The 15,297-nt window shown below is 41.2% G+C and overlaps 1 protein-coding gene across 2 annotated transcripts in view; it reads right to left on the bottom strand.

Annotated features, from left to right (window-relative positions):
* XRCC5 (X-ray repair cross complementing 5) overlaps positions 1-15,297 on the bottom strand; it is a 558,141-nt gene that overhangs the window by 514,994 nt on the left and 27,850 nt on the right. For both annotated transcript variants that reach the window (XM_086954491.1, XM_086954493.1), the window contains exons 4-5: positions 12,012-12,060; positions 6,157-6,279 (exon numbers count right to left, since the gene is read on the bottom strand). In XM_086954491.1, coding sequence (XP_086810617.1) covers positions 6,157-6,279; positions 12,012-12,060 — 172 coding nt within the window. The remainder of the gene's footprint in view (positions 1-6,156; positions 6,280-12,011; positions 12,061-15,297) is intronic.

Here is a 15,297-nt window from a genome sequence, read left to right on the forward strand (position 1 = left end):
TTATATCTTTTAAACTGGCCTGTATTCGAGGAAGGGGGTTTGCTTCTACGTAGTGATAATGGAAAGTTGGTCACTCTAAATAAAAGGAGCCGATTTTATTTCCAGGAGTAGCAAGATCTGAAGGAATTGTGCATTGATTCATTGTTCAACAATTTAATGGAAAGGCCACTAGGGGGAGCACCGTCCATATAAATGCGATTCATACCTGAAGCTTTTTGTAGGAAACCTGAAAAACAAAAATAATTCGGTACCTCAGTGTAAACTGTCACCCTGTAATGTCAGATGGTTCACCTAATTCGGTCCATTAGTCGTGTTGTAATTATCGTACAAAATGAAACCAAAACGCAGCCAACCAGGTAAAAGTTCCCCTATTGGTTAATGGACGGTCTGGTTACGAGCTCACACAGTCTGAGGTATATGAATAGAAATTCAATTTGCCACAAATGTCTGTGAAATCGAACTCGGTGATATTCGGTTCTCCGGTGCGGTAGTCTCCAACTATTTTGTGAGAAGTGAGTCGTGTGTAAACTTTGACCTATCAAATTACGCCCAGACTTGGAGTGTAGCTCACTGGTCAGAAGCGGCAGACCCTGATTCAGGGGTCTAGCCCGGGACCAGGGTTCAATTCCCGCCTCGGCGGGTCTTGGGCCATGGTCAGCGGACTCGATAATTCTCGCCTCGGAGCCTACTCCAACCATGGGTCCCACTCTGCAACTCTGGGCAATAGCTTGCTTAATCTCCACAACGGCCCGAAAGCGCTGGGATGCCTGGCTTCACATTGTGGGTGCCCAGGAGGGGGCATCTCACAGGGAGAGCCTGGAAGGGTTCCACAGCGGTATACAGCGCCAGGATGCCTGAAAGGTGATAGTGCGCTTTACAAGTATACATACGTTTACATTTACAGTAGCTTATAAGTCCAGCACCAGGAACCCTGGGACTCAGCAGCCCACCTTCGAAAACGTATCTCTCCGCTGCCACACCGCATGCACAGACGGAGTTCTCACATGCACCAACTGCTGGTTCTTCTGCAGCAGCACTCACACACACCACACACCCCAGCAGCATCCCCACCTACCCTACGACAGGCACCACAAAAGCCATTAGCACGCATGCTTCTCAACAGTGATCTCTAAGCAAAGTTACCACCGAGATTTGGGCTATCCCCAGCAACAACACGCAGGAGCTCCTGTTCCTCACAGAAACCTAGCTCAAACCCACACCGGCACACATCGCCGTGGCAAAACAGACAAGATCGCACGGCAAGACCGCCTTCACAACCCAGGAGGACTCGCCATCGTCCACAAGGAAACCATCAAATTCTCTACATCCAAGGAGAACAACACGTCCTTCATGGAACGCATGCACTGCAAACTGCAAATCAGCAAGAGTCAACAAACAAGCCACCGGTACACAGACGACCGCCGAGATTCCAAACAGCTACAAAAGGAAATGGAGAACAAATCACGAGACCACTCCAGAACAATATCCAAGGCTGTGCTCAAAAGTTACCAACAGCCACTGCAAAACACCCCCCGCCCCCCCCCACACCCCAAAAAAAAAGATCACTATCGGAATGCTGATAGAGAGCACCTACAGCTGCAAGGAAATCTTCTCCATTATCAAAGAATTTACCACCCCTGAAACCACAATCAACAGCTTCACCCCCTCAAAGGAACTCTGTAATAATTTATCAAACTTCTTCCACAGCAAAATAGTAAACATCTACAGCAACTTCAAACAACAACCGGATCCCAGAGACCTCTTCTCCGACCTGCCCACCACCACCCAAGATGGTCACTTGCAGATCCTGTTTTCCTTTCCAAGGCGTGGCCAGGGAAATGAGAAGTCACCTCCTCCGTGGTCCCTCAAAATGGGTTCTGGGTAGTAGCTACCTTCCCAATGGGTGTTGGTCCAGCATGGCCTAGGGAATACAGGTTCTCTTTCTTCAGGTCTGACCTAACACGTGCTTACATGTACTTGTGAAAGGGGCAGTTAATTAAGTTCTTGGGTCCACCCTAACTAGTCATCCTGCAAGGGGAAGAAAAATACCTCCGCACACCCAGGTCATTTTGTTGTTCTGCAGCAGCTGTCATGCCTTATTAAGGTAAAGCACTGGCGGACCAGCTGTCAGTAGGCGTGTACTAAATAGTCCACTAGACATGCAGGCAGGTAAAAAGGTAACTTTGTAAACAGCGCTTTTCGTAAATAATTATTAAACATCTTACTATACCATTACATTGGACTTTTACTAAAATGTTAAAGGTTGTCTTTGAATGACTATTGTAGGATTCCATCAGAAGCTCCAGATTAACTTTTATAAGTACTTTGACATTTCTAGGATTTAGCTACAGCCTTGAAAGTAAAAATAGCATTTGGGTCTAGTCACTGGAGGAACAAGCAGATTTTAATTTCACAAATGTTCCATTTTTAAATATCAGGCACTCTAATTTGCAGGCGACGAACTGTACTTATATGTGACATATTAATATTTAAAAGCAGGGTTTCCCACCTGTCAAAAAGGGTCATTTTGGCAGGTCTGGATGGCAGATTTTAGGCTGCTGCTCCCAGGCTACATAGGGTAGGCCTAAAGGCACATTTTATCTGCAACTGTAGTGTATGGCACAATCAGTACTTCAGTCTACAAATTACATTTAATCATGGGTTATTTCTGCACCACATACTATAGCCTTTTAGGAAAGTTAAGTGTGCCAATCAGAGTTGAGTAATTGTCAACATGTTTAAATGAAGAGCACAGGCACTTTACTCTTGGTTAGCAGGGATAAAGTGCACAGAGATCCAAGTGCAGCAAAATAGATGGAGCAAATATTGGGTGAAACCATGAAAAAGATGGTCGTTCACGTTCTAAAGTCTTTAACACTCGTCGGAAAATACTGAAGGGGCAACTGAGTGGCGATCACCTAAAAGAGAGCTTCAGGATTTATGGTCACAAACAAGAAAACACCATCAACCAACCTAATATTTGTCAGGTTTAGGAACTGTTACCAACTTGGCAGTGGTGGATCTGAGATTTTTTTCTCTCTACAAACTAAGGAAATTGGTCATAGAAGGCCCTATTGGTGATGCACAGAGCTTGGAATTCAATATGATGTTCCAGAGAAAGCCAGTGTTAACTTTAATATTAGTAACCGTTTTGTGTGACAAAACCAGCGCGCACCAATGACTAGTCTAGCTGTAGAATTGTGGGAGCCTTAGATGTTATGAAAGAAATGAGATGGAAGTTCCACATCAAAAGAATTAGCATAACCAGGTCGAGAGCCAATATTTGCTGCAATGGCAGGTTATTTTCCCTTCTTGTCAAGAAAAAGAAAAATATTTGGAAGAAGTTCGAGGTGGAACAAGAGGAAGAGACCAACATAGCTTTTTCAGTACGGATGGAAAGAGAGACATCAAGCTTAACTCTTAGCTTTTTTACAGTATTTACTGGGACAGGGATCTCACACATCTTTGAAGGCCGACAGAAATTTAGGCACGGGTCAGAGCATCCACGAAGGGCTAGGACTCATGTTTTCTCAGCATTACGTTTTAAGAAATTACTAGCCATCCATTCCCAAGTGAATTTTATACTTTGCTTGAAGTGAAAGCTAAATCAAGACCTCCATTTAGATGGACAAGCAGCTGCATTCCAGCTGCATACATGAACTAGTTCATCCTTTCGGTATGGAGGAGTTTTGCTAAAGAGCACATATACATGTTGAACAGATGAGGTGACAAGGCAGATCCCTGTGGTATGACATAGTAACTACAGGGGATGTGAAATGAGATCAACTAATGGCGTGAAAATAATTGTCCAGAAAGGATGTGAACCACTTCACTGCAACATTGGAAATGCCTGAAATATTTGGACATTTTCCAAGGAAGGAATGGTCAGCCACATCAAAAGACACAGAAAAGCCCAATAAAATCAATGCACTGATGTTGCCTCCATCAGTCTAAACACAGAGGAAATTTGATTCAGCCATTAGGACTAACTCAGTACTGTACGCTGGACTGAATCTGGCTTGTATCAAGCCCTGGTTCGTGGACATCAAACAATTCCATAATCGTAAAGTTACATGGTTTTCTAAACTTTTTGCTGCAAAACGAAATAAGGATATAGAGCTGAAATGTTTCATTACTTTAGGATCTAAGTGAGGTTTTTTCCAACATGGGCTGACCGTGGCAACTTTGAGGTACAACACTTTGTGCAAAAGACTTGTTTATTAGCTTTAGAAGTGGGTAAGGATCACCCACTCCTAAAACAAGAACAAAAACCATATTTTAATGTATTTAATGTATCACCGAGGTCTTGTGAAGGTATCTGGATTAATACTGATACAGAGGAGGTAATGGGACAGGTTTTTTAAAATCACAGGTAGAACGTTTCCCATCTCAATTTGTTGTCATAGATGAGGAATTTTGTCAATGAAAACCTTGTTTTTATCATTGGATAAGTTATGAGTGGGGATCTTTCCTGATTTGTTCTAGATTCAACATAGTTCCCTATCTATATTAATATTTATAAAATAAATAAAATAATTATATATTGCTCTATTGGGGGTCATGAGAGGTAAAAGCTCTCAGTAGTATTTATGTTTAAGTTTCATTAAAACTTTAATATCTGCCATGGATTTTCTACAAGTAATTATCTGCATCTTTGCATGTGTGTCTCTGTTTGCTTCGGCTTGTTTAAAGTAGATTTTGGCAAGTAGAATCGCATTGGAGCACCAAGGAGCTAAATGCCTGCATTTTTCTTTAAAACTCTTGACTGAAAAGGAACTATCAAATGTGTTGTTTGAGTGATCCACTGTCTGTACATTGTACATTGTTATTAAACATTAAATATTACGGGAGGCAGGTTATCATTTCAATTATTGAAAAAGGGTAAATGTCCAGATTGTTCCGCTTGAGCACCATGGAACATTCCCATTTTAAAGTGTTTTCTAGCTTTTTTCAAAGGCATAGTGAACCTGATGGTGCAATAGTCATCTCACCAGTTTGGCTCACTCTAAGTTAGCAATATTAAAGTTCTAGGTCCACCTATGATCCGGGGTATGTTCCTTGTTATGCACATTGTGTGTGTCATGTTTAATATCATCAGCAGTTCATAAAATTACTTCAATCTGATGGCATCAACATTATTGTCCTAATATTTCGAATAAAGTCTCTAATATTAAATAATCTAGCAGAATAAGTCATAATAGGACAAATAATATTGAAAAGTCAATAGGACATCTTTCATTATATTAATACGGAAGGGAGTAAGTGAGAAAGATAAGGTAATTTTTTGAGGAAGGGTGATATGGCCAAATAAGAAGTCTATATCCCTGATATCCCATATTGTTGGCACTTTGTCCTGTACAGTTGCATGCTTAGAACTCTTAAAATATACATTGATTATAGCCTTCAGGTACTTAAACACCTTTTTCAAATCCCACCCGTGTGCTCCGGAGAGTATACAATCGGTACTTAAACACTATTTCACATCATTTGCCACACACTGTGTGGTTTGTTCTTTTGCTAAATGTCTAAATGTGCTAATGTCACTATGGTAATGTAATTTAAGTCAAGTCAAGTCAAATAGGCTTTATTTCGACATAAAAAGTATCTTAAAAAGCATACATACATAGTAAATTCAGTATTTAACATTGCTAGATAAAAAGCATAAAACCCCCTACGTGCTAGGAATCAGCTGATTTTTCCCTGCCAATTCTGATGGGGGGATTAAATAAATTACCTAAAAGAGATAGGCCGATAACGGACCGTAAATTTAAAATCAAGATTAAACAATTTGCCTAAGTCTTTTTGACCGGATCCGCCATGCCCACCCAAGATATTTAAGGAACTGCAGACATTCTTTTCGGAAAAGGTCTGATCAATTAAGTGCAAGGTAATGTCTAAAACAGGCGTTTGTCAGATCCAGTCTCCCATCGAAAGACTTCAGTTCCATCATGCTCAATTTTCTTTCCACCCATTTGGTGGAACACAGTTAGCACTACAACAAGCTTGACAATGTTCTGCTCCCCGGGTTACACTTCTACATCACGGCCCTTGATATAATGGACTTTGATACCACAAGCATCTAATGCAGGCACTCACCACCCAGATAGAAACTACTAATAATGCCCCTTACACAATAACAATTAAACGCTTTCTTACAAGAACTGTAGGGAGATCCCAGCTCTCTTCATGTTGGCGATGATGATGTTCACCTGGTCCATGCTGAATGGGCTGCTCAGGTCAGTAAACACAGCGATGTGAAGTTTATCGTACTTCTTCCCCCTGTGGAAAGACAAGACACCATCAGACTGAGCAACCTGAAATTCCAGACACTATACCGCCTACAGCAGTGCCAAGGGTTGGCTCCCTACATATTGCTTTTAAAGATCAGTTGCTGTGCTGTACTTTTGACTTTAAATAAACTTGGTCATCATATCAGCTGAATGGTTCATATCAACAAACTTATTCCTTTTAACTTCGTACTATTCTGAGGTAGAATTGTATCAAGTACCACCACAGCAAAAACAAAAATCCAAAAACTATAACTTTGGCAAAATAAGTTATTTAAAATTCCATACTACAGCATTCGCTTTCCACTATTGTGGACTCCAAGGCTGTACGTATAAGTATCCAGCTGTCTCGCAATTAATAATATTTTCAGCCTGCCTCCTTCTGTAGGCAGAGAACCACCTTATAAAAAGCCTTATAATAATCATGCATATAAACTAGCTTGCATGAAAAAAACCCTAGTTCAACACTCTTTGTATTATAACCTGCCCAAGATCTTAATCATGTTGCTAATCCATGGTACCTGAGGAGGTCTACCAGTGCAATACTTTTGACTGCTGCTAGCATCAGCTAGTTCCCCTGGCCTGTGAAACACTGAATCTTAGGAAACAGTACAGCAAGCTGAGCATTGAGAAACCAATGGGGGCTAAAAGGCAAGGACCTGGAGTACTATGTTTGCGAGGAGTAGTGCCATAAAATCCCTCAAATTCTCAAAAACGTACCACCTGGGTACAGTGTCTGATCATTCTAGTGGATGCGACATAAAACCACCCAATTTGGTGGGTGGGGGAATATACCCGGTTAGATCACCTTAGCCCTCAAGGAGATGAGGAATACTACACCATCTTCAGAAAATAGGACAGGTGTCTCTCAGTCTTCTGTATGATAAGTTAGCCTCATCCAGATTCAGAGTTTGGTGAAACAGACAACTGTGCCAGAGATATAGATTTGTTCCTCACCCTGTGACTAGGTGTTCATAGAGTGTAGAGCTGAAGATTCACTTGGCCTGCACACGTTTGCTATTTAGTGTTGGTGCCAGACGTTTCCAACTTGTTTATCTTCAAAGAAAATTAAGTCACAAGACCTATTTTGAGACAACACTTTGTTCACCATGCACCGAGACACCAACTCCACCTCAGATGGTTTACTTCCACCCTCAGACACGTATATTCAAGAACGCGGCTCTGGGAACTACATACCTTGATGGATTCTTTCGAGCTAGCTATTCGTGCTTCCATCCTTGTGACCGTAGCACAGTACTCTGCCCGCCAAGAGCCCTGGACTTTCCTGACAGATACTGACCATTCTCGGTAGATCACAGAGTATGTGTATCTGCAGACTCATGGTGATCTGGCACGTCTTCTCTAGCAATCAATCTTCGTGTCAAATTTCCAGCTCGCTTTATACCTTTCTCTCAAATGATTCGCTGTGGAGAGCGAAGGGAGAACTGCTTTGCAGTTCCTCAATGCATTCGAAATGCAGGTAACAAAAATGTATCTTGGATCGGTTTCATTCAGTCTCTTCTTTTTCGAATCAGTTTAATAAGTGGCAGTACTGGCAATTGTAGTTTATTGTTAAAAATATATTCAGCTGACATGTTTACAGTTGATGTATCTGGTCAATTTTAAAATCCTCAAATTCTTATAATCAGTCTAAACAAGTACAAGATGCACTGCTCCTTCCAAGTGATGATGCCAGCGAGAACAGGCTTCCTTAAATCGCCAATGATTCCCAATGGGAGAGGAGACAAACTCTGAAACATTCTTGCTCATTTGTTGGTGGGAAGTGCAACACAGTTTTCCACAAGAAGTATAGCATGATACAGTCAGTGACTCCACCTCCACCATTCCTTGATACACAGCGAGCACCACCCATAAGTTGGAGAGAGTAGTTTGATGCATTCAAAATGTACTTGGGGGCATTGGGGCAACGAGTTTTAGACCTGAAAGGAAAAAAGGTCTTCTACTACACTCCTTAGGGTTTGAAGGGAGATCCATATATAAGCACATACCTGAAATTGTATTAGAGGATGGTAAGCAGCAGGATGAGTAAGAGGAAGTGGTCAAGACGATAAGTTTAAGGTTTGATGTGTAGCCTAGGCTTATACTGCCGCGTAACAAATTCTTTAAGAGATAACAATTAAATGGTGAGATAGTTGACTTGTACATTTCTACACGGAGACATCTCATATCGGATTGTCAGTTTAATAATTTTATGGACCAATCGGTGCGTGACCAATGGGTTTGTCTATATTTCAACAAACAGAACCAACCAAAACTGCTGCACATGGGGAATCCTACGTTGGAAGGGACTATAAAGGACAGCGTAGAGCATTGAAGTTGCTCAGATATCTGCCAAAGAGTTGGAAGACACACATAAAGAGGTATACATATTGTTGATGACAACAGAATTAAGGCCAAAAAGGGTCCACGCAGGGCTTTATTTGAGCTATAAAAAAAAGTGGATGCCAAGCAATATTTGTCACCTGCAGGCAAAGGAGGTTAATGATCAAGATGCTCAATGTGATTACTGATGCGACCTTCAGGATTGTTGAAGGTCCAAGAAGATTTGCAAGACATGGTTCTTGTGGTTAAAGAAGGCCATGTCACGACTGGAGATCCTGGTGAATGTGAACGATTTTCAACGGTCACAGGACGCCAGCGGCTATCAAGTGCAGCGCCCGGTCTGCTTCTGCAGGCTTCATCTATCCTTAACGATTTTCGCCAAATTTATTCGGGATGCTAAGGTGAAAGTATCGGCCATTTCGTGATAGCGTCGTCGGCTTCTGTTGATAGCTTCTTACATTGGTTCACCGACACCCATCGAGCGCGATTCACATATACCGGTGAAATCGGCGCGAAAGAATCCTATTTATATCCACGACGGACTTGGTCCCTTCGAAAGAAGAACACTCTTTGATGTATTTGCCTATTTGCCTGCTTGAACAGAATAATTGCGGACATAGCGTTTCCTACTTTTGTAACGATATCAGTCGAATGTGATTCACATGTACCAGTGAAATCGATGAGGAACATCCCTATCTATATTCATTATTCACTTGGCTCTTTGAGAAAAGATCACAAATCGGTGTATCTACTTGCGTTGAACAGTATACGTTTTTATAAATTCCCGAAGCGATATATGAAATAGAGAATGTTATCCTTCTGACTTCGGACACTACATGCTACATGGATCTATCTCTCATTTTTATTAAATAAAATTTGTGGCTCCTGAGGAAGGCGTCTTTGAAACGCCGAAACGCGCGTCGGAAAACATTGACTGCCATTTTTTTGGTCTTTCTTAATATATGATTATTTTTTATCATTTCCTATGTAATTTGTTATTTTGTGTAATTTCTATTGAATTTTATGTAATATTGAAAGTGATGCACATTTTGTTTTTAATGTGAACATTTATTAAATGAAATTGAGTTTTTTATATTGAATTATATCCGTGGTTCCTTTACATAGTCACCCTTCCTTTTGCTTGATATGTTGATGCTATGATATACACACAGAATGTGCAAACCCACACATTGTTGTTCAGGTGGAGGACAAAGTTGTGCAGTTTTAGATCGATTCGTTGCAAGATTCACAAGTTAATTAATGAGACATGGCCAGGGAGAGAGTTAGAACCACCTTATTAAGCTCCTGTCTCTAATGAAGGTAGGAGAATGGAGTGGTCTTTTTTTTTTTTACACATCTTGATCTTCAGAGGAAGGAACAGTTTTGATCAAATGTATGTGGCAGTGAAAAGACTTTGCTTTTGGGATGGTTCCATCGGGGTTTGTTCCATATGTTTTGAGGCCAGGAGAGAAGGATCAACTTTCGGTAGTGTTGGACATGGCTAGTAATGAAGTATGTATGAAATTTCCATAGGTTTTTTCTAACACTTTCGGGAAGATTAAAGCCTTTCAACACAAAATGAGAGTTAAGGAAGGGGCACTCTATGTAGATTGATTAATCCTGCCCATGAAGGGCATTTGGTGTGAACATTTAAAAAGCACAGACTAAGTAAAACTTTCTGGTGGGCATCCATGGACAAAGAGGTTGATTTGGTCATCAGTCAGTTTTTTGTTTGTGCAGATGCAGAAGAGAGTCTGAAGGTCAATTCCCCGCCTCTAGTTCTTCTTGATAGCCAATCTAGACAATGGGATAAAATTGGCATGGATTTAGTTGTGCCATTTAATTCTTTGCCTAGTCGTTCAAGATTTGCGTGCTTACTGGTTGATTTCTACTTTAAACGACCAGAAATCCGATTTGTATTGTAACCCAGTGGCACAAGTGTAGTTGGGATTTCTAAAGGATGAGTTTCTATGTGAAGGCTAACCCCAATCTCTAGTTTCGGATAGTGTGGTGCAGTTTGTGAGTGATGAGGTGCAGAAAGGTCTTAATTCTGATGATGTCAAATATTTTAAGAGTTCTTTGTATCACCCACAAAACAAAGAACTTGTTGAACGTATGAATTGAGTGGTTGTTCAGTGTGTGCATTGGACGTTGTCAAACAAATTCGCTTTGAGCAAAGCTGTACGGGCTATGTTATGGTTTTACCATACTAACCCTCATTTATTGACAAAGGACGCTAACCTGCCACAAAGATGTGTCCGGGTTGGATGGAAAGGTGGGTAAAGCTGGATGTGATTTTTGAGGAGGAAGATGGTAAGGTCAAAAGAAACGTTATCCAAGCTCAGGAGAAACAAAAAGAGTATTATGACATGAGGAAAAGAGTTAAGCCATGCAAGTTTAATTCTGGGGATGTTGTGCAGATTTTTATAAACCTGTGTTTGTGAAGAAAAGTAAACAAAAGTTATGTACATCCACAGTGATTGACAAGGTGTGTGGTAATGCCGTGAGAATTAAGGGTAAGAGTTGGTAGAATGCTGAAAGGGTGATGAAGCATTCTGATGTGTCTGGTGATGTAGAGACAAAGAGGAAACAGTGAGTGTCACGAGGGTGAAACTCATCCTCGCAGAAGCACAAGGGTAAAATGGGTACCTTTGAGATTCAGATGAGAAGGTGATTTATTTATTTTTATGCCATATTGTTATATTATCCATCATAAGTTATGTGTTTTATTCTATTTGGGCCATGTTCTGATATTGTTCAGAAAAAGGTTTATATTTTGCTCAGTTTGTGTTTGTTTATTTTTTTGTAAATTGGTTTGCGGCGTGGTTGTTTGCGGGGGAGGGGGGGGTTCTGTTTTTGTATTATCGTCAAATGGTGTAATGTTGACAGTGCACCTGTTGTGTTCATTTGTAAGGGGTAATGTAGTATTTGCGGTCATGGCATTCAGTAATGATGGAATGTAGAATGTGGCCAGAGAATGTTGGTGGAATGAAGCAGCAGTTGCATTCAGTAATGGCCCTCTATGTCATTAATGCATATAGAAGTTTTAAACTATTTACTGTGTGGTGAGTCAATATACATATTCAACTCCTTGTTCATTTTCCACTTGTCGTTGTTTCTAACCTTTGCTCTACTGACATCCAAACTATGGGACTCTCTTCCACTTTCGACCCCCAGCAGATGTCCTTTTAATCCCTGCTTTAAAGCGCATTTGCTTTCCACCACGTTGATTTCATGCTGTGGAGTCACTGTATGCTGGCATTCACAACTGTAAAATTTATATAGTGCACTTCGGAGAAAACACCTTAGAAACGTAACAAGAGAATGAAAGGCATGGAAGTACATCAGAACTCAAAGGTGCACACAAAGTGCAATACTTACAGGGTTTCATTTTGCAGCAGGTCCATGCAGACTATCAGGGCATCCAAGACTGGGTGAGTTAAGGCCTTTCTGATGAAACGTGTAACAGTTTACTTCCACTGAACAAAGAAACAGCTATTTATTATTTTAAGAATGCAGAACCATCAAACATTTTCATGGCAAGGTATCATTAAGTAGGATTTTAGTCAGATGAGCTTAATTGAGATTTTAGAAAGGGAGAGGGGGAGCAGAGAAGGCATCCTGCAATGAAGCCGCCTTTGTTTAGAGATCTCTCCGACTAGGTTTTTAAACTCGATTCAGGCAGCCTTATCTAAGATAAGAGAGGTGGAAAATAACAATGTGTGTTGTTTTGCACCTGGCTTTCGAATTTTGCAACTCTGAATAACTCTGAATACCTGTAACTAGGGAGGATATCTTCAGCACAAGTCCCTCAGGCTGAGAGAGCGAGTATTTATCAACACTAAACACCTGAATTTCAAAATATCGCACCACATCACACTGCCTTTCATCGGGACCAAAGCTGCAGCCCCCAGTGCAGCACCCAACTCCTCAGCTCAGTATCGCGCAGCAGGGCGGTCGAAGGTGTCAGATGTTCATCGATGCCCTGAGAGAGGTAGTGGTGGCAGAAGCCAAGCCGCAGCCAACGACCATCACAAACCCGGCTGGTTCTACTCCTGGATCTTTGGGATACATCCTGCTCCCATCACAGGCCCAGTCCAACATTCAAAGCCAATCGCTCATGGCTGTAGCTTCATGGAGGGGGAGCCGGAGAAGCCCAGGCCAGTCCATACTGTTGCTGATCCACCCCAACCCCCTCAACTTTCACTCATGGCAGGAAGGTTTGGCTGGGAGACATTTTAATTTAACATCTCTGATCATGTCCAAGTTTATGTCGAAATAAGCGCCGCCCACAAATGAAGGTGAAAAACCTGCTCTGCATTGTTAAATAAACACTCCGAGGTGAGGAGACTTCTCTTTAATTAAGACCATCTTATTAGTATAATCACATATAATTAACAAAAAGGATAAGTTCGACATCAAAACATGGTACAATGAAAATGCTGCTTAAGGGTAAAACATGCCTCAATTTAATACTGGATCACTAGAGAAAAGGAGCACTGGAAAATGCTCCAATACCAGTGCGATGCTGCACCAAGCCATCAAGCATGGCGAGTTGCGACCCTCTCTCAAACAATTTAGAAGGTTCTGCACCAAGAAAAGTTTTTTAAAATGGTTACTAAACAATGCACTGCACAGCCAAATGTTCCTGTTATATTGGCAAAATACTGAAGGGTTTAAACTGCAATTTGTGAAACTTTCCAATAATTGGCCGTATGGCACTGTATGGAATCCCATCATTAATGGCTGTGTGACTGCACCAACACTGTGTTTCTCTCTTTCAGGGCTGCATGGAATATTGTTCTAAGAATAAATAATCCAAGTTGTAGACCAGGTGGTAAGTTCCAAGTAGTTACATTATTAGTTTTAATTGTAGATGTAGAAAGATGAAGGTAAACAATGGTAAATAAGATTGAAGTATAGCCCCACCAGGAGCAGTGTCCCTCTGCTCAGCCTCTCATCCTCCAACTGACGCTCTCTACCAGTCCACACACCAACATTCCATGACATCATACATCATTCTCCTGCCATGCAGGCTGGACAGAAGAGAGAGCATTGATGTGAAGAAAGAAGAAAGGAATTAACCATTACAACATGGAATATGTATCCCTCAGCCCATCACACCATGAAAGCATTCACATATTTCAGCCGCTGTTACACTCCTGTTTGAACACTCACAAATAGTCTGAACTTCGTGATGATTGAGACATTTGCAAAACGGAATTTTCAACACTTTTCTGAACATCTTAGTTATACAAAAGTGTAAATGCTGCAAAAATTGGGAGGAGGGACGGTTTCAGAGCTCTAATTATTCAGGGCAAAGGGACTTTCAAAGGCTTTCTTCACTAATGTTCTTAGGTTTCTTTTATCCGTCTCAATCTTCAAGAACCTCACAAAGTCCACAAGATAAGAAAAACAAAAAAATAGCTTGAGGAAACTTCCATCGAAATTAGGTCTGTTTAAGAAAACTCAACAAAATATAATTTTAACCTAGGAATTCTCATACGGATATTATTGTGAGACAATTCTCTCACCAAACATTTTCATTTTGCATCAAACATCTCTCTCTCGGAAGTGAAGTTGAGAATCATGGAAAGCTGCAGACTGTGTTAAGTTTGCTACCTTCATCCAGCTTGGAGGACTAAAGGTGAACTTTTGGACACCCATTGCAATGACTCCACTTTTGAAATGATGTGAAGGAAAGGCAGATGGCGAGAGATAAATGATTAAACGAGAATTGATTTCTAATTTACAAACCTCAATAATGTGTAGTCCATGCAATGCATAGGGTAGACACAGGTAGGTTGGGAAAACATGTGTAATAAATATCGGGAGACAGTTCGGATCTATCACTCAGGAATTAGAACTGCACAAACCGATTACTCCGAGGATAGAATTCAGGAAGCTGCTTACTCCCCTAGGGTGATGTTTAAAATCACTAAAGCTCTGCTGGAAGCTAACCCCATTGGGCCACCCTTCGAAACCTCCAATAATAAGTATAAGGCTCAGGCCTCCTATTTTAATACTAAAATATCGGATACCTACCTCTCCTTTCAAAGGGGGAGGGATGTCATAGGTCCACATGCCCAAGTTCATCAAGTAATCCAACCCATTTAACCTGTTGGAATTCCTGCCTCTCCTTGGATACTTTTGCTGAACTCTTTAGCAAAATTAATTCTGTATCGCCTCACGGCCCTGCACCTCTGAGGATTCTTGCTCTTGGAGCTGAGACTACCTTCCCCATCTTGTTCTAAATTGTCAATCTCTCCCTGGAAAATGCTCTGGTGCACCAACCATGGAAACACACCATGATGAAGGCCATTTTAAAAAAGTATAACCGTGACCCTACATGTCCTGGGAATTTTTGCCCCCTTTCCTTCCTTCCTGGAATAATTAAGGTGGTTGAAAAATACGTAAACAAGTATCTCTCTGAATTCCTCAAAGTATATTCTTTCCTTCACCACATTCAAACTGGCTCTCAGCCTACGCACAACACCAGAACCGTTTTGCTAGCAGCGATAGATGATGAGAAAAAGACTATTGATCAAGGGGCTTCAGTAGCAATTATTCTTTCTAACCTCATCGCGGCCTTCGACACCATGTACCATCCCACTCTTTTAGAGAGGATTCGTAAGGCCGACATAGGAGGGAAAGTTCTGGATTTGAT

The sequence above is a fragment of the Lissotriton vulgaris genome, chromosome 2_1 (assembly GCF_964263255.1).
Source record: "Lissotriton vulgaris chromosome 2_1, aLisVul1.2, whole genome shotgun sequence".
NCBI classification, from domain to species: Eukaryota; Metazoa; Chordata; class Amphibia; order Caudata; family Salamandridae; genus Lissotriton; species Lissotriton vulgaris.